Here is a 25,093-nt window from a genome sequence, read left to right on the forward strand (position 1 = left end):
CTTTCTTACTATTCATTAACAAGTGTTTAAAAATCCTTTTCATGCTGCAAGTCCTCTAGCTTTAGGAACACAGGAATTGCTCTATCAGATCAAACCAGTGGTCCATATAGTCAAAGGAGGGGCAGGAGGAAGAAAGAATAGTCCCGCAAAAAGTGTCAGAAGTGTTTTGGTGAAGAGAGTGGAAGAAGACAGAGATAAATAAAATCATTAACATCTCTCTCATCATTTTTTGTAACTGAACTGTATTAGAAAACTGCATTTCGAAATGGAAAACAGTGCCTTCAGAAAACAGAGAAAGCATGGACAGAAATGATTCCAAGCTTTGCTAGGTCTGCTCTGGCACAGGTTAGGTATTAGACCTATTGCCACCCCCACGCTTTATTATCTGCCATTTCTAAGTGTCATTTGCTCACTAACAACAACAACAACAACAACAAAAAGTGATAATGTCTCAGCAGCTAAACCTCCCAAGTGCAGCAATCCTGAAAAAAACTACTGTGCTAATTTCAAAACCACCCTGTTTGCATGGCTAACTAAAGCCTATCAAGTCAGACCCTTGTATGCCACACACAAAGGGCTTTGTAACACTATGCCCTTCTCCTTGGTTAAGCACTTGGAGACTTTTGCTTCTGGCATGGAGCTACTTACTATATTACAGTGAAGTCATAAAAGGAATATAACCACAAATTCAAATAATAAAAAGAAGTGCTGCCACAGAACTTGTAATAGCATTATAACAAACTTATAATAGCATCAGTAAGTCATCACTGAACAGTTAAGCTCAAGTTCTTTTTCCCAGCTTCATGTCATCTCCAGGCATTCCAGTCAAGCCAGGTTGTGTCATGCTTTGGGGAAATACCACTAGTCCTGGTTTCCAGAATGGTGAAAGAATATCTGACAAGCTCTCACACTGGTTAACACAAAATATGCATGCAGCTTTTGTGTTTGTTGCTGTTGTTCGTTTGTTTTTCTGTGACCATGAAAGTTACTATTTGAAATTATTAGAAATAATTTCAAACATTCGGCATTTTCAGTATTGATGCACTATGTTGCAAATTAAATATTCTACATGAAAACTGAACTGGTTTTCTAGTTTTTCAATTGATTATTTTCTTCTTCAGTTTCCCTGAATGCCCATGTTTTTTGTTATTACAAAAATCAGTAAAAACCAGTATATATTTTTCATAGATATGACTTGGGGTAATGTTTTGCTATCTTCATCGAACAGCTACAATATTTCAAATTACAGAAGTACTGAAAATCAGAACTAGCAAGCTGCAACAAACGTAAACTTCCACTTTTAATATGCATGCTCTCTCCTTTGGTGAATGAAGCAGCTTTTTGGATCCATGCTCTAGAGTTTTCTACACAGAATGAAAACAGCTGGATATGCGCCTCATATTTGGTTCAGTTTCCCACATTAGCAAGGCTTAATTCAGTTCACATTCACACTCCCATCACCATAGTGGAGAAAGAAAAGAAGCCTACCCATGATTTCTCTATCCTACAGCCCATGGAAAGGTAGAGAAAGTTCTTAATTCTTTTTGACTGTCACTCACAAGTCTGAGCATGCTTTCCACAATGGAAGGGGACATACGAATAGCCCCAGAGTCACAGAGGTTACCAAACAAGCTTAGATTGAATTCAGACTAGTAAATGCAAGCAATTGCAGGAGTGTGTGCATGTCAGTTCATCCTAACTGGAATGACCACAGACACATGCAGCATGTCAGGAACTGCAAACTATGAAGGGGTTAAATCCCCTGTTTGGATACCTAAACCCTGCAGCACTATCAGTGATAAGATGGACCTTCAGAGATCCCTTTTGACTCAAACCATTCTATGATTCCCTGGGGATTCACACATTTCAAAGCATGCATTGTCATGCATTGTACACTGAAGTGTCTGTTTGTTCAGTTCGAATTTACACAGCTAGCATTACATCCACAAAGTAGTGGAAGTGACAGATAACTGCAGGATCTTTACACATGTGAACTGTATTACATTCAAAATATAGATTCTGTATTAGTTTTTATTTTAAACACCGATCTTAATTTGTACTACATGTAATGAAATGAAAACTGCTTTAATGCATTTTCCTTAATGCATTAAATCCTTAATGTAAATGGCCATATTTCCTATTTCAGAAATCGAGATACTGGAATTGTTTCATTAATCCAAAGTACTTCCACAGATGAGAAATAAAAAACTAAAACCTTATAGAAGAGAGCATACACAGCTAACCCATGATAAAGGAGTATACAATGCAAGCTTTTTGTTGTTGTTATTCTGTAGAGAGTAGTAATATTCTGAGATCTGTAACCCATTCAAGACTTTTCTGAGTTAAGTCATAGTGTAAATGTATTTATATCAACTTAAAATGGTGCCAGAAATATAAATTTGTGAGTTTTTTGTTTTTTTTTTTTTAGTTTGTTTTTGCAATTTTGAAACCTATTCTACCCATTCTCCAATTCCTGTATCAAAACAGAAAGCACAACTGTGCATTCTCTGCTGTTTAGCCTTTGTATTAAAATGCATACAATTATTTGCTATCGCTTGAGTCAGCACTGCACAGCACAGTCCTCCCAGTGTCTGGCATTCAGTCGGCACCGCATTAATAGCAGTACACTGATGGTCTGGTTGTTGCTGAGCAATGCCTGGGGCCACTCTGTGGGGAACAGCTTTAATAGTACAGGTCAGGCAGTGACCACACTGCAAGCTGCGCCAGGCCACAATAAGCCTGTGGCCCATGGGTTAAGACATGCCTAGGCTAATTAGAAGATCATTGTTTTTTATCACAGTATAACACCAGTTATTGATCAGACCCTGCATGTCACCTTGTTGTCTGGTATTTGTTGGATGAAGATATCAGACAGAAAACTATATTAAGAAATAAAAGCAGGTGGGGCAAGAGAGCACAAGCAATTCCAGAGTTAGCACACAAAGCTGGATAAAGGGAAAAGGGTCAGTACTGTGTGGCCAGGAGAGAGGAGGATGGACTGAGCCACTAGATGACAGTGAAAAGGCAATCTCTGATCGATGCATCAACAACTTTCAGTGGCTCCAAAAATAACTGAATTCACTCATGTCATCTGAAAATGAGAAGAGCTTTTGCCTGTTATCAGTTCCCTGAACCATTGTGCTTTTTCATCTTCCTGATATAAAGTGAAGTTACTAATGCTTTCCTGAAAAGAAGTATCAGTAATCAAAATCTAGTGAATGCTCTTGGGTTTATAATTAGACTCTTTTGTGTTCTCCAAATTACTGCAATCTTTATCACACAAGGAAATTAAACACTTTGAAATATATTTGTAACATACAGTAATTAATCATTTAGAGCAGTGAAAAATAGTTAGATAAAAAATAATTGGATTTAAGTAACCATATATGTATAGTAAGAAGTCATTATTCTGTTTGCATTGAAGTGTAATAATGCCACATGCTATACAAATAATTGGAGATACTGATGAAAACAATTTAGAAAATGTCTAAAACATTTTAAGCAATTTTCACATCACTGATATATCTAAAATCATTGAAAGAGCCAAGGGTTTGTACCTAGCCAGCATAAATTAAGTGATGACAATAATTCAGAAAACAGTGAATAAAAAATAAGATCTATTCATTATCTGTTAGTCTTAATAATAGAAAAGATTAGAAATTCCTGCTGAAATAGTCTGTATTACGAGAATACAGAGAGAAAAGAGAGAAATTTATGACTCCCCTACTGCAAGGAAACTGAAATATGAATCTCAGGATCCCTATTCTGGTAGGTGTTACTGGACTCCTCCTCTGATGTTTGAAGTATTCCAGCCAGTTTGACATTCCTTGCTTAGGGCACTGGTGGAAATCAGAAGGAATCTGGAGAAAGTCCCTGAATTGGTGATGGACAGGAATTGCCCTGAGTCAACACCAGGCTGGTATAGTAAAGTCTCTTTCTCCTTCCTTGGGTAAATTCACACCCATTGCAACTGTTACCCAGGGGATACCATCAGCAACTTCCTGAACAGCAACATCACAATTTCTGCCCATCCTGGTAGCTCTGAATGTAGTCCTGACTCAGCCATGGTGTGGGACAAGCAGGAGGCGGTCTTACCTCTCAGAGTCTGCAACTGAGAGAAGAGATAACTGGGAAGGAGGATGGAGAGAACTACTTTGTACGTTACATCCTGGGGAGGGGTGGCTGCTGGGCTGGGACAAAGACACTGCTCCAGCCACTGTTCCACTTCCACTTATCTGCATGCTGGGGAACACGGCCACTGAAACCAAAAGGAAAGAAATAACCTTCATCAGGCAGAGACACAAAAAATAGCTAAATAGCTCTGTTGCTACCAAACAATGCCTTCATGAAACCAGGAACAACATAGTTGTGCACCTTGTCTTGGGAATTTTGCCTGAATGAGCTGCAATTCTTCTATATTTTAATAGTGGAGAAGAAGTTGCAAATATATACTAAAATATTTTTCAAAGCTAGCAAGCAAATTGAAAGCACAGTTTTTTAAGTAATGAAATAACTTTCCATATTTTTCCATTGGTAAAAAATTCAAATTTCTAGAAGACCTCAACCCAAACACAGCTATTGCTGTTATAGCTTATAGACTGCATAATAAAATATGCAAAAATATGGAACTTATATTAACAGTTTCATAATTTTCTATGAGGTTGCTTTTGCATGTGTTTTGAATAAGGGAAAACTCTAAATGATTAAACTAAAAGCATTACAGGACTCCCTCCAAATTCCCTAATGAGTTTACCACAACAATCCTGTAATCTCATTTTCAAAAGTTCTTTAAATTTGGGATTAAGACTCTGATTACCAAATCCTTCTGACAATCCAGTTACACAATTATTATTTATTTATTTTGTGTCAGGCAGTTAATGCTGATGTTAAGCAGCAGCCAAATACATGCTCTTAAATATTTTATGAAGTCTGAGAAAGTAATCAGATTTTAGAATTTTTTTAGGCTCTTCACAGGAGAAAAATGAGTCGTCACTGGTTGTCATATCTTCCAGTCTTTTTATTAAAAAAAAAAAAAACAACAAACAACAACAAAAACAAAAAACAAAACTCATTTACAGTATTAAATTGAATCTATAAAACTTATATTATGCTATTGAGCATGCTGGAACTAATGATTCACATTTGTTGGTAAAATTCTAGAATTTAAACCAGTTCCCCAAAGGGTGCTATCACTGCTATGTCTTTCTTTAGCAAAATACACTTCTATGGATGCTGCTGTCCTAGTAGAACAAACATTCTTTATAGGAAACAGTCTCATCTTCAAAAGAACTATTTCTGAGGTTACAATTCTGAATGTTGCTGCCCCAGAACAAAAGAGTGGAAGCCCATCTCCCATCCATAAGTCTTTAGCTTATTTCTGTAATTCCTCTCTTTCTCATTGTGAGCCAACACATGATACACTGGATGCTCACCACGCTAACGCAGAATCAAGGAAAGGTTCAGGAGCATAATTATCCTGCATTTTGGCCACAACAACCTTAAGCAACCCTAACGGCTTGGGGAGGAGTGTCTGGAAAACTTCCTGATGGAAAGAGACGTTGGTGTACTGATAGACAGTCAGTTTAATATAAGCCAGCAGTGTGCCTAAGTGGACAAGAAGCCCAATGGCATCCTCGCTTTTATCAGGAATGGTGTGGTGAGCAGGACCGAGGAAGTCATTCTGCCCCTGTACTCAGCACTGGTGAGGCCTCGAGTACTGTGTTCAGTTTTGGGCACCTCAATACAGAAAGAACACTGAGGTGCTGGATCAGGTCCAAAGAAGGGCAAGGCTTGTGAAGGGCTTGGAGAATGTGCTCTACAAGGCAATCGAGGGAACTGGGGCTGTTTAGTCTGGGAAAAAGGAGGCTGAGGTGAGACCTTATTGCTCTCTTCAAATATCTGAAAGGTGTATACAGCGAGAGTGGGGTTGGTCTCTTCTTATTGGTGACAGGTGGAAACACTGAAATAGGATCCCAAGGGAGGTGGCTGAGTGACGGTCCCTGAATGTATTTAAAAACTACTTGGTTGTGGTGCTCAGGAACATGATTTAGCAGAGGACTGCTACAGTTAGGGTAGCATGGTTAGGTTGTAGTTGGACTTGGTGACCTTTAAGGTCTTTTCCAACCTGAGCAACTCTAAAATACTATCATTATGCTGCAACCTCCACCAAGAGGTTACATGTTGGACACGTAACATGTCCTGAGTATGTTTCAGCTGCTGGAGATGGCAGTCAATGAAAGCCCAGACAGGAAACCACCCTGAATAAAAATACCTGACACAGACACCATGGAGGTATTTTAAAGTGTAGATCAAGTAGGCATGAGTCACATTGGTGGGCAAAGCTGGAGGAATCGAGTCTGCTCTATGGTGTGGCAAAAGTGGCCAATAAAACCACCTGTAGATGCCCTCTGCTCTCTGTCCTACTGTTTGCTCATTCTTACAGGGATCACAGCCTCCTAATGCCAGTGCAGGTCACAGCTGATACCTGACAGCTGAATGCCACCCAAACCTTGGAAAGACACAGAGGATGTAGATCACAGGGTAAAGTGAGAGATCATTTAAATCAACAAGGAATAATTCAGTAAGAAAGGTATATATAAGAGCAAGGTAGCTATAGATGTATTTCCACTTCCTCATGTACCCCCCAAATCCCCTTTTCCCTTTATTTGCTTCTTTTTCTGACAGATGGACAGTACGTGGCATAAAATAAGAGCTAACTATAGCAGGGGACAGAGGAGAAGGAACAATGTTTATAGAAGAAAAAGCACAGATGATATTATCTGCAAAGACATGCTTGTGCACATGCTATGTTAAATGATCACAGCATGACAGAGCAGCATTCCTGGGCCCCTTGTAATGAGGCCTTGTAATGAAGCCCCCAAGAGTAGTGGCATGAATGATGTGGTGGAAGACTACACAATGCCCACAGATTCTGGCAGATAGCATACCAGTGACAACATCTCTGTGGGCACGCAGTGAAATGAAATTGCAATGCTGACAGCTGCTTCCCAGGGGAAATGCTTCTAGTGAAGACATTGCATTGGTCCAAGGTACTACCTGAATCTGGTAAACACCAGCAAAAAGTGAAACACTGTCAGCCACTGGCAGTTAACAGACTAATGGCAGTCAACAACTACTGTCAGTGACAGATCGGAAAGTAGAGTAGGTCTTAATACACAGACAGAAAATTCTGGATACCATTTAAGAAACTGTTACATAACTTGATCACTTTTTTGTTGGGAGCTGTATCTATCACATGCCTTTCTAGTGTTTCAGCTGTTAATGTGCATTCCTTGCATGAACACACAGGTTCCCATTTGATTTGAATGGTATGAAACTGAAGAAACGTTAATGGCCACCACAATTCTCACTGACTCCAGTATACCAGGTATACCAGGAGCTAGATAGACGTAGAAAGACGTAAAATTAAGTGCAACAACTTAGAAAAAAAATGTTTTCTCTCCTGAGCAACACAAGATAAAATAATTCAGAAAGAGCAAAAAATTCAGATTTAAAAAAAAGAAAAAAAGAAAAAAAGAAAGTTGAAGTCTCAAAGCAAACTTTTTTTTTTTTTTTTTTTTTTTTTTAGAATATAAGAATTTTCCATGAGAATACCTCTGCAATGACATCATCTCAGTGAGAAGCTAAATTTACATGTGTTCATGCACAAGAACGATTTGTGTGGATAGGAGAGAAAAAGCTAATTCTTAATAAGGTTCCTTTAAAAACCTGACATAAACGAAGCACTGAAAAAGATACAGAACCCAAACCTATTTTATTAAATGAAACCAGAAAACTATAATTTCAGGCAACATTTAAAAAAAAGAATAAAAATAATCCTTCCACTTTACAAATTATCAGCATCTTTATACTTCCTTTTGTTGGATTTATTACTGCAAGATCAGCACTTTGTTCTCTTCTACCCCCAAAATACTTCTCCTCTTACCACTGCTATCATGAGTTTAGAGAACATTTCTATATAGCATTCTATAAAGACAATCTGTTTTACTTGTTAGCCGTACTTTCAGTAACTGTGTGTTTGTTTTAAGCAGATCTTTCATGTTGTCTTACTGTATTAACAGGATTATGCTCAGTTTAGATTTCTTCAATGAAGTCACAATGGCCACAAGACCAGGCAAGCATTTTTGCAATCTAAAGTTTAAATAACATATACATAATCAATAAGATTATTTCATATTTTAATCTAAATTTATTTGTGTCTTTGGATTCTGAATCTGCACAGAGAAACAGGGGTCATTCTAGGCATTGTTACACTTCAGTAAGTGGAAATGGACTGTTATCCAAATGCTTGCTTTTGTAATCACATATTTCTAATAGTTTGCTTCCAAATGTCTATTGTGTAAACCTCATAGGAACAGAGAAAGCCTTCATTTGCTTTAAATGTGCATAAAGTATGAGAAAAACAGCCTCAAAGTGAGAGAAGCTTGAAGGCACTGGAAAAATGGAGATTTATTCTGTTTCTACTTGAAAAGTGGAACAAACACATTTCAGCTAATATGCACGCTATCAGTTCCTTGCAGAAATCATATGCTTTATTTTTCAGCAAAGTCTCAGTGTTTTTATTTTATCCCCACAAAATACACTATTGTTTTAAAAGAAGTTTAAAGAGTAACTTCACTGCTCAAGTACACTTAAGCTTTCAGGTGTTTTGCATTTCATGTTTGGGGCATTAATAATGTTCTCGTTCCTACACTCTCCCCCAGTCCCTCCCTTTTGGACTTCACTGACTTTGCTATATAGTATATTATTATGTTGCAACTCATAAACAATTAATTACACCTAGATTACGCAGTTGTCACAGTGAAGTGGCATAGATTAATTTACATGTGATACAAAGCCCTTAGCTAATTTAAGTGAAACAACACTAGTATCACCTCTGTAGTAAGAATATTAATCTACAAGACATTTGCCAAGTTATAGATAGCTGAGAACTTGTGTAAGGGAAATCAGTTTGCTACTTACAGAGAAGACCCAGGGAGGAGGTAAATGCCCCATGACTGGAGAATTTCAAAGACAGGCTGGACAGTGCTCTGAACAATCTGATCTAGCTGTAGGAGCCCCTGATCGTTGCAGGGGAGTCGGACTAAAACCAAAGAATCACAGAACCACAGAATCATAGAGTTAGAAGGGACCTTTAAAGACCATGCAGTCCCGCTCCCCTTCAGTGAACAGGGACATCTACAGCTAGATCAGGTTGCTCAGAGTCCTGTCCAGCCTGGGTTTGAATGTCTCAAACGAAGGGTCATCTGCAACATCTCTGGGCAACCCATATCAGTGCCTAACTACCCTCACTATAAAAGACTTTTTCCTTACATCCAACCTAAATCTATGCTTCTATAAGTCTGAAACCATCTCCCCTTGTCCTATCACCACAGCACCTGCAAAAGAGTTTAGATAACCTTTAGGGGTTCTTTCCATCTCAAACAATTCTATGATTCTAAATTAATGCTAAAAAAATATATATGTTGATTAAGTGTATAACAATTGCTACACAATGGAAACAATGCCAAGTATGGAAAAAAACAAAAACAAAAACAAAAAATCACATGATTGATTACATCAAAGAGTCTCAAAAATCAGTAGTTCTGTAAACCCTATCCATTGAAAGACAATACATGAGCAAGGTCACAGAAAGTATGGCACAGACTCCTTAGTTGTCTATGGGATATGATGATGATCACTTTAAGTTTAAACTCTGAATCATAGTGTGGAAGCCAGGCTTGTGAAAGATCTCAGTGCTACAAGGAATACACTGGAAATCTGTGGGAATGTCTTAAATTTCTGAAAACCTGGTCTCAGCTGTAGGTACTGAAGTCATATGACATTCTGCCCCCATCCAACTTCCATGTTATTTATGCACTTGAAAGGAAAGGGAGAAGCTGAGTTTTTTCTTCCCTAAATGTAAGTTTTGCCATGCACTGGGTAATGTCAGTAAATAATTCTTATAAATCTAAATATTAATCATCATCCAGTTCCTTCTCAAAGTACAATATAAAGAAAACAGACGCAACTAATACCATGTCACTAGAGGATCCCTGGGCAGCAGGTCTTTAAATTCTGAACTTTCCTTAAGCTCTGAGGTCACAAGTGCCACACAGATTATAATCACACAAAGGCATTTGAAGGTCAACAGATTGCAGATACTATCAACTATTTTATAAATTCGGATTCCATAGCTTTAAATCACAGCTTTAAATTCCTGATTTTTGTCATATAAGCCTACATTAACACCAACTAGTATGTAGTTCATGGCAACCTTGACAGAAACATATGATAAAACTGTTGTGTTTCCAATGTTGTCAGTAAAATTAACCACCTACTGAGGTAACCACTTCATTTAATGTCATTTTCAACACTTCATATATAATTCAGCCAATTCTTTCACTTCCTACATCTGGTCCTCAATTAGTAGTTGGACTGCTAGAAGATGTAATGCATTTTGTCTTAAATTAAAACCAGATGCCTTCACAACTACTAGAATATCGCATAAAAATGTTAACATCCTACCCACTGTTTTCTTGAGGTCTGAGATATATTTTCCCTCCTTACTTCCAAAATGTTTCAAATACAGCCAAAGCCTGCACAACTACTGTACGTTTAGTCAGGTATGTCAATTTGATATACTAATATGAAAATCTCAGATATGTAATCCACACAGTAAAAACAGCACTATCACATTTATAGCACAAATATGCTTATTCTTATGCTTATATTAGAGCTCATGAGGCAGATGTAGATCTACTAGAAACTGATGTGTGATTCATTAATAACGAAAAGGAAAAATATCTTCCTTAAATCCAGATGATTTCAACAGTTCAAGCTGCCTTCAAGAAGACATTTGTGGAAGTGGGCAATCTGATCTAGTGGGTGGAAACTCTACCCACAGCAAAGTGGCTGGAAGTAGATTACCTTCAAGACCCCTTCCAAAACATTCTATGATTCTGCAGTGAAGTGAATTGCTAGCAGAGTGCCCAAAGCGGAAAGATACTGTGGTAGGTCTTTTCAGGAACAAAACTAGAATTTTCTCCCTTCCCATCAAAAAGAAAGACAAGAAAATCTGTTTTACATTGTTTCATATTACTTTGCAGATTCTGTTCCTCTCACAAGATGGATGTGAATTTTAGAGTACTTGGTAAAATAATTCCTAATCTCGAGCAAGCAGTAATATAACTTTTTCTTGTCTTTTCTGTACCTGGGTAAATGTCATGAGCAGGTCCTGGGGAGTGTCCCAATGCATTATCCACAGCATTGTGTGGTGATGGTGTTGTCTGGAGGGGCTGAATTGTGAGGCAGTCATTCAGGATGTCCTGTCCAAGCTCTGAGCTCGATCGCAACTGCGACACAAGAGATAAGAAACAAACATCATACAGATAAATAATAACGAGGAATGAAAAAATGCTGATGTTAAATAAAGGAATTGAGAACAAGGAGAATTCTTTTCTTTTGAATTCTAATAAATATCCTTACATTAGAGAACATATTTCTCAAATCTGAGGAAGGGAACTCTGCCTCATGCTTAACAAGACTGTACTGAGGACAAGGGCAACTTGTACAGATTGGACCTTGGACAGATGAACTTATGAGTACCCTTTTGCAATACACTGTAAAAGACTGAAGAATGTCCTGGTTCATGGATAATGAAAAATTATCAAATATCTATGATCTCTCATATCAGTAGATTGACACTATTGGAAATACTGACATGTTCTTGCTTGTTTTACATCCTGTACCAACTAATTGTAGGGCCAGAAAAGCATGTCAGTGGCAGAGGAAATGAAGAAATGAGCTGGGAGTGAACAGTCAGGCACTATATCACTCACTATGGTGAGGATGGACGTGCTCACCATGAAAGGTGAGCAGGTCTAGAATATAATCCAGTATCTCCAGCAAGCTCCTAAGCGACAAAAGAGAAATGACAGGAACTTCTGTCCATCCTATATTCAGATATGAAGAAACAATTGTAGAAAGGAGGGATTCTAAATGCAACTGAAAAAGGCTCATTACTGTGCCATGAGGTGTTGATACTCATTCAAATGATTCCTGATCATTACAGCTCTAGTACAAAACTGTTTCAAGAGAGCAAAGAGTTGGTGTTACTCATGGTAAGCACCACAGGTATGGTGACTATGATAGAAAGGCTACATATGCAGACTGTGTATGCTGAAGTTTATTTCTTCTCTTCAAAATCCAGTAATTCATTGTTAAAACTGAACATAGATTAACTTTTTGAGATATATTTATCATTCTATAACATATCTAAATTGTGGATAAGAAAGAAACAAAGAACAAGAGGAATCAAGAAAGACTCTGACAAATGCTTTTCATTTCTTATCCATATTTACAAGCTGTTATAGGTCTGGATGTTTCTTTCAGAGTAGCATGAACAGTCTGATGTTCATTTTACTGTTAATATGAGTAACGTGTTGGTTTTGTTTTGTTTTGTTTTGTTTTCATGAAAGGAGGTGCATATGAAATTAAAGGACAACTATATCCAGAATCAAATTCTTATCAATCATATTTTTTGTATTATATGACTTCATATTTATATGGAATCTATGATAAAAATAAATAAGAAAGAAAAATCTGATCTGTTAAAAATCAGGATTATTTCATAAAAAAAGACACGTTTATGGATGTTGACTTTATAAAGTTGCTTGTTTGTGATTTTTTTTTTTTATTTATTTTTTGGTGACTGAGGAACTAATCAATTTTGTATAATAGGATGGCGTTCACTATAGATAGAGCAGTGAGCAGAGTAAGGGAGTGTGAACAAAATACTTACACACAAATTACTAGCATCATGTAACACCAACAACCAGTGACTGCAGGCCTATTTTACATTATTCAGGAAATTTTTGTTGGACTTGCAAGCTCTTTGACACTGGGAATAAATTTATCATGAGAGGTTATACAGACATAAATTTTCTGGCTTGCCAGTAGCCAATATTAGTGCTTATGTAACTCAACAAAAGAAAAAGGATCAACAACAAAAGCAAACAAAAATAGTGAAACAAACACTGGAAGACAACTGTGATCTGTCTTTTGAAGATATTTCTAAATATCTAAAAAGCATGGATTATTGTCATTTCATGTTTACAACCAAGACCTGGAAATATGGATTTTATAAACTTACACGTACTAACACATACACACATGCATATTACAGAACACAATTTTTGGATGGAGAATGCATATGCTTAACATACATGTAATGAAATTTCCTGAGCAAGAGATGAGTGTTACGCTGATTTGTACAAGTGCAGTGCTATATGTACTACCAAGTACCCATGCTGGATAATAGTTGCTGGGAATAACTTCACTCTTTAGCTGCTCAGTATGTATGTGAATTGCTTTTTAGGAGTAACTACTGTTGCACCACCAGAAATGGTAGACCGTCAGAAATGTTCTCTACTCTCCTGCTTAGCAGACTGGTATGAGACATGAGTAAGTTTTGCTGTAGCAGAAGCAGTCCGGAAATCATAACTGCTTCCCAAACCACACACAGCTTCTGGAAAACTCCATTCCACACCGTGACTGTTTTCTCCAGACAGATACAGTAATCATGCTGTGACTGCAGAGTCCGGTTTCTTCTGCCACCTAAACCTGGGCCTCTGTTTTTGAAGATATTTCTTTTGTGGGAATCAAATTGTAACATTAATAGGGCTGGCAGCACCTATGACCTTCTTGGAGCAAGATAAACTGTACAAAACAAATTCTAACTCAGCTATGGTTGATCAATATGATCTTTTTGTTCTATAAACACAAACAGGGTAGAAAAATCCTCTACCTCAGTAAAAGATCTTTTTTTTTTTTTTTCTTTTTTTTTTTAAAAAATTTTATTTTTTTCTCCATATTTTAGTAAAAACCTTAACTGAAATTACTACTTCACATTTTGTTACTGGCAGCATAATCTGAGCTTTAATTCTTATTTCTCATGTGAAGATAACACAGAATAATCAAGAAGACGTATCAGTTCAAAAATATGTAAATCAATCAACCATACACTGCATCCATAAAATCTTGTCTTTATTTTTAAAAATATATAAAGGAGAGATAATAACTAACCAAACATAACTTCTGCATTCTGTTTTATTCCTCGTTCCAAAGACAATATTGTTTAAAAAGTTATATTGATGAATGATGAAATTAGTAAATGAAAAAATTGCCATGCTGCACACATAGACTTTCAGTGTACTACAATGTAGCAGAGATTTGTGCCTGGCCAAAGTGCGACAATCAACAACTCATCTCACCAGTAACTTCCCTGTAGGAAATACTTGTTCAAAATGATGAATTTTCATCTCTAGTTGGTCAGCTGCATGAAAGATTTGATGAGTTTCATAGAAATTGGTGCCACCCCCATTATTATGTGGGAAGGTTTGACTTCCTAATATAAAATGTGACAATTTTTTTCTAATATACAAATCACTGTCAGTCATAATTTACAATTTTTTTTACTCCTATGATAATCAACTAGTAATGTTTATCACCCTTCAGAACACTGCAGTGATGTTCTACTTTATACTAGCATTTTAGCTATGACTAAATAATTGCCAAATATTAAGTGACACAAGCAGAATTAATCAGAAGAGAATAAGATTCTACAATATTAATTGTTCCCTGTAGTACTTGAATCCAAGATCAGAGACAAGATGTCAGTTTGATGCATGATATACTTCAAAAGAAAATGACTTCTTAAAAGGAAGCATCATTTCTTTTATATTTCTCTAAACAATTTGTGTATTATCTGAGATATGAATGTCTTTGTATAATCTGACTCATTTGTTCAGTGCTATTCTTCTTCAGTAGGAACCTAATGCCATTAAGGAAAACATGCTTCTGAACACACCTGGTTAGAAGGGACATTAGTTTTGGATTTTTCAAGCATGATTAGTTTATTTCAACAGCATGAGACAGGACCTCAGTAATATCATATCCTGTCTTGGTGTACACTCATTAACTGTGGTAATTCTTCAGTAAAGATTAGGGTCCTCCAGTCATTCGAATTTGCCAGTTATGCAATCAAATCACAGTATTTTAATTCCCACTTAAATGGGGAAATTTCACTAAATAAACTCTAAGAATTCTGTCCACAATGTACAGTATTTCCACACATAAAGGAGACAGTGGTTACATGCTACTCATTCAATGCAGGTTTGATCTGTGTCTACTTTATTAAAGACAAAACAAAACAACAAAAGTAAAAAAAAAAAAAAACAAAAACAAAAAAAAAAAAAAAAAAAACAAAAAAAAAAACACCTGAATTCTGCTATGTTTCACTGAGGTGAATTGCTATACACTAAGCATCAAAGCTTTGCAAATGTGGTTTTTATTTCATCGTACAGCTAAAAAAAAGAATCCTAGTAACTGTCTCTAAGTTTGCTAAGCAATATTTGTCAGAGAATAAGCAAGTAGCCTTTTATGTGCGTTTTTCTTTAAGTTGAGTTGGCAGTGGGAAAGAGAAGTGTGATTTGTCAACATTGAGAGACCCATTTTATCAAAGTTTTTAAAAGAGTAGACAGAAGATTACATTTTCATGTTCCGAGTCAAATTGGTCTTTTTAGCATTGTGTCACTGACAGCATACCACTGAAAAAATAAATATTCAAGATGAAGCTAGGCTGCATGAGAGTGTCAACATGTGTTAGAGGTATCCTTGCTAAGTCATCTGTTTACTCATGAAGATAAGCATCAAGGTCCAGTATTTTCCTGCACAGAATGAATCCTTGTTGATGACAGACAGTACAAGTTCACACTTGCTAAGTGTCATGGTTCTTGTACCTGGAGGCTACGGATACCTGTGAGCAAAGAGGCACTGAAGAAAAAAGGGATTCCTCAATAACCTGTGTTTACAGTCAACCACGTTGGCAGGATTTCTTGAGAGTTACAGCAATATTCTGATTTTCTACCACAGCTCTCTGATATGCATGCACAATATCCTTATCTGCCACTGCATTCTGTTTCAATTAAATATTAAGACAGGAAAACAAAATAAAACTGAAACTAAACAGTCCTACATGTATAATGCAGATGTTAAGTCCTGTACAAGAAAACACTGCTTTTATTCCCCTAAAAGTTTTACTACAAACACTGAGTTTGAATACAACTATAGCTTCCATTTTTGTAGTACGTGTTAATCTGAGAAAACATGCCACAGATGCTTTCTTCAGTCTTCAGTATGGGATACTGAAAATCAAAAGCACCTGGGATCCATGCAGTCAAACTTTGGAAAGTTTTAAGTCAGTAAGAAATTCTGATTTTGAAATGGTATTGTATTAGAAGAGGAAAACACTGTTATGTTAAGATGGGTGTCACTGAAATGAATTCTACCTTTTCTAGACTTGAAACAGTAAGCTTTTTTTGGTATAATTCTAATCTGTGAAATAGTTAGTTATCTCCCCATTAACATGATAAGGACAAAAAAAATCACCATTCTAAGGAAAAGAAAACAGCAGCTGGAATAGATCATCAAGGAAATGTCAAAGAAGAAAAAAAAAAGAAACTAATAATCTTGCTTGAAGGAAGGGAGGCACAGTTTGAGTGAGATGTATTGTAAGTGGTCATTTTCTGACATGAGCAAAAAAGCTGGGTTTGTCATAGTTCTACTGGTTATTCATCTGCCCTACATATTTTCATGTACTGTCTTTTCACACAGAAAGCTGCTAGGTATACTTCTTTTTGTGACATACACTGCTGTCTATCTCAGAGGAGTTCACATTTACACAGATATTGCTACTTTTCTTTCTCAGAATCACAGAACTGGAAGGCAGTTGTGTGTATGAATGCACACACATTCTACCTCCATCCCTAACCCATACTGAATTGTTTTAAGTTTGAAAATGTACAACTACCATGTTGGAAGTGCAACCTGCTTCATACTTATGACCATTCCTACTTCATCCTCTTTCTCTTGCTGTTCTAAGACATTTGTAGCTATTTTATTATTATTATTATTATTGTTATTCTATAAACAGTAACACAGCAATGAGTTTTGCCATTCAAAAAGCAGGAAAAAATCTGACACTTTTTTGTGCCGGATGGATTTGAAGAATACAGCTTTTCCATGTGAATGCAGACTGACAGCCTACTTGTATTGCAATATGCTTTCCCTTTTTGTAAAGATCTACTTGCAAAACTTGCACTTCATGGCTAGAAAAAAGAGGAAAATAAGTAAATACACAACCATCTACTGCTTCAGGTATAAAAAACACATTTGTCCCCCTGCCACAGTTTACCAAAAATTGCCATGAAAATCTGTAAACAGCATAACAGCAACACATGCAAGTGATTTTCAGATTTCATGTTACTTTTCAAACCCTGCAGCGGAATCACAAGAAGCAGCCCTAATTGTAACACAAGCCTTGGTTTTAAACATTACATTTTGTTGAGATCTACACTAAATCTTAATGCATGTACCAGTTCCTACAAGAAAACACTTATCTGCATGAAATAATACCTTGATTACAGCACAAGACTAAAACTGAATAGATATTAGTAGCTTTACTCTTTTGAGATCCAAGTTTTTAGACCTTAAAGCATATGATTTTCACTCTTCAAAGAATCCTTACAAACTTCTCTGTACAGCTTCATCCCCTTCCAGTGAGTTCTTGAGATGTCCACTTAGTTTGTTTTCTTGCTAGATGTTAACATTTTGCACTGGCTGGATTGGCAATCTCAAATTACAAAATCCTTATAGCTTCCCATTTATTGTTGGGGACTGCTGTGGTTTTATTTGACTGTTTGTTCTATCTGTTTGTTTGATTGTTTGTTTTTAACTGTGCAGCCTCACAAATAACTGTCAGCAGATGGGGCAGAACTCTGAACCATAAGGAGGAAACAAATGTGCAGATGTAGGCTCTCTTCACATAGGGAATGCCAATGAAACTAGTATACAACTCAACTATTGCTTCAGGAGTAGTAGTATGGATCCTCAGATGGATCCTAATACAGGCCAGCAATCCAGGACCCATTTCCATTAATGTAAAATCTGCATTGCAAGGACAGACATTCAGCCTGGAAGAAGGACAATCAATGAGGATTCTCTTAAAGACTTGATGGGGATTTGGGTCACTGCTGGGGCAAATAAATAACTACAGCCTAAAGAACAACAAATGCTCTCTATATGCACTGATAGCCATTGCAAGTGTTTGGTATGTCTATAAATGTATTGAGTACTTCACACTACCAGAGCTCATGGGACTATGAATCCATGGCAGAAATCAGTTGCGGGAAAGCATTGTAATGTTAAATAACATATGTTAACATCAGGCTGAACCAATTCTTGACATACACAAGTTGTCGGGCCCTGATAGAATGCTTCCAAGAGTTCTGGGAGAGCCGACAGATGTGATTGCCAGGCAATTCTATAGTTCTACTTGATTGTGGTAACTTGGAGAAGTATGTGAGGACTGCAGGAAAACAACTGTGACTCCAATTTTCAAGAAGTACTAGGAGGACAAAGGTAACTACTGACTAGGAGGACAGAATCTACTTGCAAAGTATGACTTGCTTATCCAGCTACAGCACCTGGGAAAACAGCTACAGCCACAGTAGATTCTCCACTGCTTTCGAGGTTTGTGTTTTGCAGTGACTGTGCTAAAAAGAATTGGTCACTTTTGGTTTCCAAAGTTTTGCAATTAACTGTGTGGATAAATTCCTTATACACCACTGCCCAATTTTTTTGCCAGCATCCCGTTCAGAAGAAACTGCTGCACTCTGCGGCACCTGATTTAAATTCCATTTCAAAAACAGGAAGAAAAGGGATTAAAGATGAGGATTAAAACACTATTTTCTGATTTTCATTTATTTATTTATTTATTTTTCTGTAGAATAGTCTCCTTGTTGCCACAGGTGCTGCTCACTGAACCATTCAAGAGCATTGAATGCTCTTCTTTTTGAATTAATGACATCTTTTAAATTGCCTTCATAGAGAGCAAATAAGGGAACACATTCTTATGTTTAACTGCTCTAAAAGCAAGAAAATACATTTATCTCCCCTTCTCTCCATTCTCTCCCTTGCGCACTTTTAGCAGTGAAATTTGAACTTAGAGATTCAAAAAGAGCAACTGAAATCTGAAAGATGAAGAAGCTTATTTGACTCAAACTGTAATACCAGGACAGATGCTTTTTGCTCTCCAGAAGGCAGGTGTTTATAGACAGAGAAGTTTCTCCACATTAATATAGTCACAGAATGAGCAATGTTGCAAGTAACTACCTTAATGCTCTAACACCCTGCTGACATTCCAATCATATAATGTTCTAAGTCTCCTTTCCTCATCAATTATTTCGAAAGAGAAAGAAAAAGGACTTACTTGGTTTAGAAATAGAACGAGTTCAAACACTGAAAAATGAAGGAAATGGAATGAAAGGAAATGTACTGCAAAATGAAATAAAAAATATTAGCAAAAGAGAACCACAAAACATCAGTTTTGTTTTCTATTTGTGTTTACCATTACATTTAAATTTTGTCATAAAATGTTGTTTATTCCAAGAACTTACAACAAACTGGTAGCTTCAATGAAGTGTGGTAAAGTACCATAAAACCAACACATACTCACAGGGAAAAAAGATGGCTTCTACTCTAAAACAGTGCAAATAATGAACAATCATGAAGTATGCAGAACTGTAAGAATCAGCAACTCTGTAATATTGTGCTGGGAAATTCATGTATTTGTTTGCTAACTATATTATCTGACCATATGGTGCTATCTCATGAGGTTCACCTGAGCCCACTGCTCAAGCCCTCTAGATTTAATATTCCCTTTTAGAAATAAGGGTCTTGCACAGTGGCAGAAGAGCAAAATCTGCAAGACCATTACTAGCTGTGCAAGATCATGTCTGTAAAGCACCCCCTATTTGGATGGCACCACTGGTCAAGCCACTTTGCAAGGCAATTCTGGCAAACGCTTTGGCCAGATGATCCAGGCACTTATTTCCTTACTTCTAATATGTTCCACAAGAAATGAAGACTGCTCTACTCCATTAGCCTCTAACATGGACCAAAGCTGGAGAAGACACAGCTGAGCTGTAATAGCCTGCTTCCTCATCCAAGCAGGATAGCATGTAATTTTTTTTCTTTATTGTAATTAGGAAAAGTATTCGGAAATTTTCCAGCCATTGCTAGCTGATCTGTTTTTCAAAGAGTAACAAATGAAAAATGCAAGAAATAATGTGTGAAAAACAGCAGGAATAGAGAAATCCTGATTGCCTTTTCCCTTCCCCAATGCAATAACACCTGAAAAGATTTTTTTCCAATCAGATATCCCAGGAGAAAATCTTGTAGAAAACCTTCTTTGTTGGGAGAATGTTGTGACTGACCAATCTGTACAAAAATAGGAGATTATTTGATAGAAATGAATCAAGCTTGAAGTGCAAGTCTTCTCTGCATAGATCTTTGCTTACTGAGTCCTCTTTATTCCTTAGTGATGTAGAAGCTATACCGCATCCAGCACAATTCATAAAACATTTCCATTGAGAGCAAACAACTTTCACAGTGTTCTTTGGAATGCATTTCCCAAAGTTATCCCTTTGTGCTACTTGCTTTCTGGCACAGACAGTACAAAATTCTATCCTGGAAGAAGTCAGGAAAATATATACAAGAGAAATTGCTGTGTTAGACCAAGACTGAGTGAAAAAAAAAAAGAATAATTAAGGAGAAAAACTGCGTAGTTAGGACTGACAGGGTTTAGCTGCCCTGCTTCTCTCTGTATAGTACTGAAAAACCCAGCAAAGACCTAGGAGTAACTTACCATACTATGGATCTGCTGAAGTATTAAGCTATCTGGTCAGCTGGATCCATGCATGCTTTCCCCAGGACACACTGGAATGAGCTAAGTTGGTGCAGGTTAAGTAATCACTGTCTCATAGTTTGTGTAACATTATCTGATCTGTAAATAATTTAAGCACACAAACACTGAGAAGCTCAGAGAGACTGTACATTCCCTTTAGCTGGTCTTGTTTATCTGCACTGCTCAAATCATCCTTTTTTCCCCCCCACAAAGCTGCAGTTGAACAGTTGCATTATCAATTATAATTTCATTCAATTGAAGCAATCTTTTAAATCTTTATTTTGGAACTACGTGCTGGTTTAAAGAACTGTTATACATGACAACTGTTATTCACTGGCATAACTACAGATAAAACAAAAACTTTGCGCTGTTCAGATGGTAAGACAGATGCTTTCAAACTGATCTTGCTCTTGCCAAGCAGGTGCAAGAAACCACAGCAACCTTTTTTCCCTTTTTAAAAATTGTCTTGTCTGATGGAAAATGTAGTTATTTGAAGAGGATGGCTTTTAGAAGGCACCAGACAGTCACAAATGCTCATGATATGATCTACATGAGGTCCATATTGGGTTTCCACCTTCAACTGGCACATGAGCTTCAGTATTTGAAAGTGAATTAAATATTTAGTTTCAAAAACACAGATTTCTTTGGTAAGACACTGCAGAAATAGAAAAGTGTTTTTCAAGGTACATTTGTATGGAAAACATTATGTTAACACACTATGTGCCTAATCTTGTGAAAGTACAAGACTTGTGAGAGTCTTCACTCTCAAAACAAACAGGTCTTCTTGAAGAGCATGTATTTGCCTTTCATATTGGTTTTAAATCACTGCATAGCTAGTAGTACAGGCTCTGGATCTTGTTAATGGTCATGCTGTATATTTCACTAATTTCAGTAAAAATTCATACCAACTAAAAAAGCAATGGATTCATTTTGTTCAAATACAGCGTAGTCAACTGACAGATTACTTGCTGTTAGCTGAAAACACAAAGTGAAATCAATTGAAAATAAGTTTACTTGTGACGTATTTTTCTAACTACTTAAAGATGTCACTGGGTGACTCAAGAAACAAAATTACTTGTGATAGCAGAGAGAAGCTCTACACTGCAGCGTTACTCAATAAAGCTGTTCTAGAAATAAGAGCTGCAGCATGTAACAGAAAAATATGATTCATTTCCAATTTAGTGTAGATGCTATTTCTACCGGAAACAGAAATTTTCAGAACCAGTTTATAATCAAAGCAAAAACTATCAATACACAGTTTTTAGTTTTCATGAAGTGAAAAAAGAGTCTTTTTTCACTATTTCAGTATTTTGTAAGAACAAGAAATAATACAAAGATGAGATGAAGCAAATACCTGCCTCACTCATCCTTTTATTTTCTTGCCCTCTCCCGATTTTGTGCATTTCTACAAAGCCAGGCAAGTGTACTGTTTTTACTATATTTTTGAAAGTAGAAATTAATCAGTAATTTCAAAAGATTAGATTTTCTATTAAAAAATACTGTGTTATTTCCACTGGGTCTAAGGAACAAGCTATTGCAGCCTTTCTGCATTTAAGATTCTAGTTCAAGAAGTGACTTCGCTAAAAACTGCATCTCTCTCCTTATTGGAAATAATTTCATAAAAAGACAAAAGACAGATGTCCTGATAGGCCTGAAGATACATGACAGATTGAAAAAGCCAAACAGCTGTTAGGTAATTATTGATGTGAAGGAAAAAGAAAAGGTAAAACAGTTCAGGAAATCCCTAATTAACACAGGGTCCAATCTAGATAAAGATTAGCAAATATATCATGCATTTAAGTGGGTTTTGCCAATTTCCACCAAAATGTTTTCTCAATTAAGAACATGGAAAAAAAAAAAAAAAAAGTAAGAAAAAAGAAAGAAAAAAAAAAAAAAAGAACAAAAGAAAGTTGGTGACAGATGAGAAATTGTAGCAGTACCTGGTCTACAAGACAGTACTGTGATTGGTCTTACCACAGCATATGCACCTCAGCTGCCCAAGATGTTCAGCTTGAGATGCATATCCTGAAGAACCAGAGATACAAAGCTGGGAGGCAAAATAAGAGGAAAGTAAAAAAGAAAAGGGTTACAAAAAAGAATGAGATATCTAAAAAGGCAGGAAAATACATAAATTGAGGCAAGGGGTTCTGAAAGTTGTTTTAAAATAGCAATTTAGAAGCATATATTTCTTTCAGATCAAGCTTAAGATCCACTCAGACTGCTTTAAATTATGTTCACTGGTGGGCTAGCATTTTAGAGGAAAGAGCCACGGAGAGGAAATTAGCTGCGCAGAATAATCAAGACTTTCCCTAATCTATTTTGCTTGATGCTGACTTGAAGCATGATATCCTTTGCAAACCTTGTTTTCATTTTTTTAACTCTATCTTTAGAACCACAGGCATTCTCATTATTCACAGAAATACCTTAATCCTTTTGAAACTCACATGGCCTTTGGCTTCCGATATATGGTACTGATAACAAGACCTACATGGTAACTGTCCAATTTAAAAAAAAGAAATCTTTTAAGTTTGCTGTTCTTCCAAAACTGAAAGCAGAAAATGACTAAGAGAACAGTTTTTAAAATTGATTGTAGCCCAGGTTTGTGCTGTACATTCATGTTCTGATCAGTATCCCTTTAGCTCTCATTTTGAGTGCTGTATAGTTTTCTGCCACTGACTTCTCTCTGTTGAAAAAGCTTCTTCGGTCTTCTACAAGAGAAGATGAACTCCAGGTAATGTCAGCAATTTTTAATTTTAAAAAAAAGAAGTGCTGCTTTTTAATTCAACAAAATATTTTAAGAGTAGGGACTGAGTATTATTGTACATAGAGATTACTGGGGTGGTCTGAGAGCTGGATGACAAGCAGAGTTCAGAAGGTTGTGATCAGTAGCACATAGTCTACTTGAACGTCTTTAACTAGTGATGTTCTCTGGGGGTTGATGCTGAGAACGTTCTTTTTCAACATCTTGATCAGTGACCTGAATGATGCAATAGAATGTACTCTAGCAAGTCTGCTGATGACACAAAGGGAAGAGTGGCTGACACACTGAAAGGCTGTTCTGCCCTTCAACAAGACCTGGATGGCTAGAGAGTCAGGTGGAGAGGAATCTGATCAGGTTCTACAAGAGCAAGTGTAGAGTCCAACACCTGGGGAGGAACAATCGTATGCATCAGTACAGGTTAGGAGATGATGTAGGTTGAGGGAGGTGATCCTCTCACTCTACTCTGCCCTGGTGAGGCCATATCTAGAGTACTGCATTTGGTTCTGGGCGCCTCAGTTCAAGAAAGACAGCGATCACCTAGAAGGAGTTCAGTGAAGGGCTACAAAGATGATTAGGGGCCTTGAGCACCTCCCTTATGAGGAAAGGCTGAGAGAACAATCCGTTTAGTCCAGGGAAGACTTAAAGGGGATCTCATCAGTGCTTGTAAATATCTAAAGGACGAGAGTGAAGTAGATGGGGCCGTAGTCTTTTCAGTGGTGCTGAGAAGACAAAGGGTAACAAACCCAAATTGGAAAAGATGAAGATGTCATTCCTTTGAGGGTGACAGAGTACTGGGACAAGCTGTCCAGAGAGGTTGTAAAATCACCTTCTCCAGAGGTATTCAAAGCCTGCTGGATTGCCTACCTGTTCAATCTTCTCTTGGAATCTGCTTTAGCAGCAGGTTTATACTTGATCTTGACTACTGTTCTGTGCTTCTGTGATCATACTTAAAGTGCTTTACCAGACATTTTAAGTATCTATTCCCAGTATTTATAAACATGCTTATCCTCAGGTTTATAGATAATTTTACAAATTATACTTCTTTTTTTTTCTTTTTTTTTTTTTCTTTTTCTTTTTTTTTTTTAAATTAGAGATGACATCTCCTTTCATTTAACTGATGTTTTTTAGTAAATGGAAGTTTATTGTACTATCTACTAAAACACACAAGTTAAATGTATTTGTGCCATAATGTCCTCAGAGTATACAATCTTATACCATTAGTTGGAGAAACTCACTGATGAAAAAACTTGGTGGATGGCTAGAAATCACAGTTTGGGAAAAGAAGGGAAACAGCAGCTGCCTTACAAGATTTGCAGAAAAGGCACTTTTGCCTTACATGGTAAGTCTTAAACATGTACTGATTAAAATAGTGCAAATATATATATTTGTCTGTATCACATGCACCTTTTTTGTCAGGTCATAAAAGGCTAAGAAAACGTTTGGAGCTTTGAAGACAGACTTCAAAAATTTGGGCTAAAAACTATGTAACTGGAGCTTAATACAGCAAGCAGCTGTCTCTTCTGTTG

General features: G+C 36.8%; 1 protein-coding gene across 2 annotated transcripts in view; it reads right to left on the bottom strand.

The window, feature by feature from the left end:
* The window catches only part of GLIS3 (GLIS family zinc finger 3), a 146,181-nt gene that overhangs the window by 14,315 nt on the left and 106,773 nt on the right, over positions 1-25,093 (bottom strand). For both annotated transcript variants that reach the window (XM_072358974.1, XM_072358973.1), the window contains exons 6-7: positions 11,213-11,354; positions 4,096-4,258 (exon numbers count right to left, since the gene is read on the bottom strand). In XM_072358974.1, coding sequence (XP_072215075.1) covers positions 4,096-4,258; positions 11,213-11,354 — 305 coding nt within the window. The remainder of the gene's footprint in view (positions 1-4,095; positions 4,259-11,212; positions 11,355-25,093) is intronic.

This window comes from Excalfactoria chinensis, chromosome Z (genome assembly GCF_039878825.1).
Source record: "Excalfactoria chinensis isolate bCotChi1 chromosome Z, bCotChi1.hap2, whole genome shotgun sequence".
NCBI classification, from domain to species: domain Eukaryota; kingdom Metazoa; phylum Chordata; class Aves; order Galliformes; family Phasianidae; genus Excalfactoria; species Excalfactoria chinensis.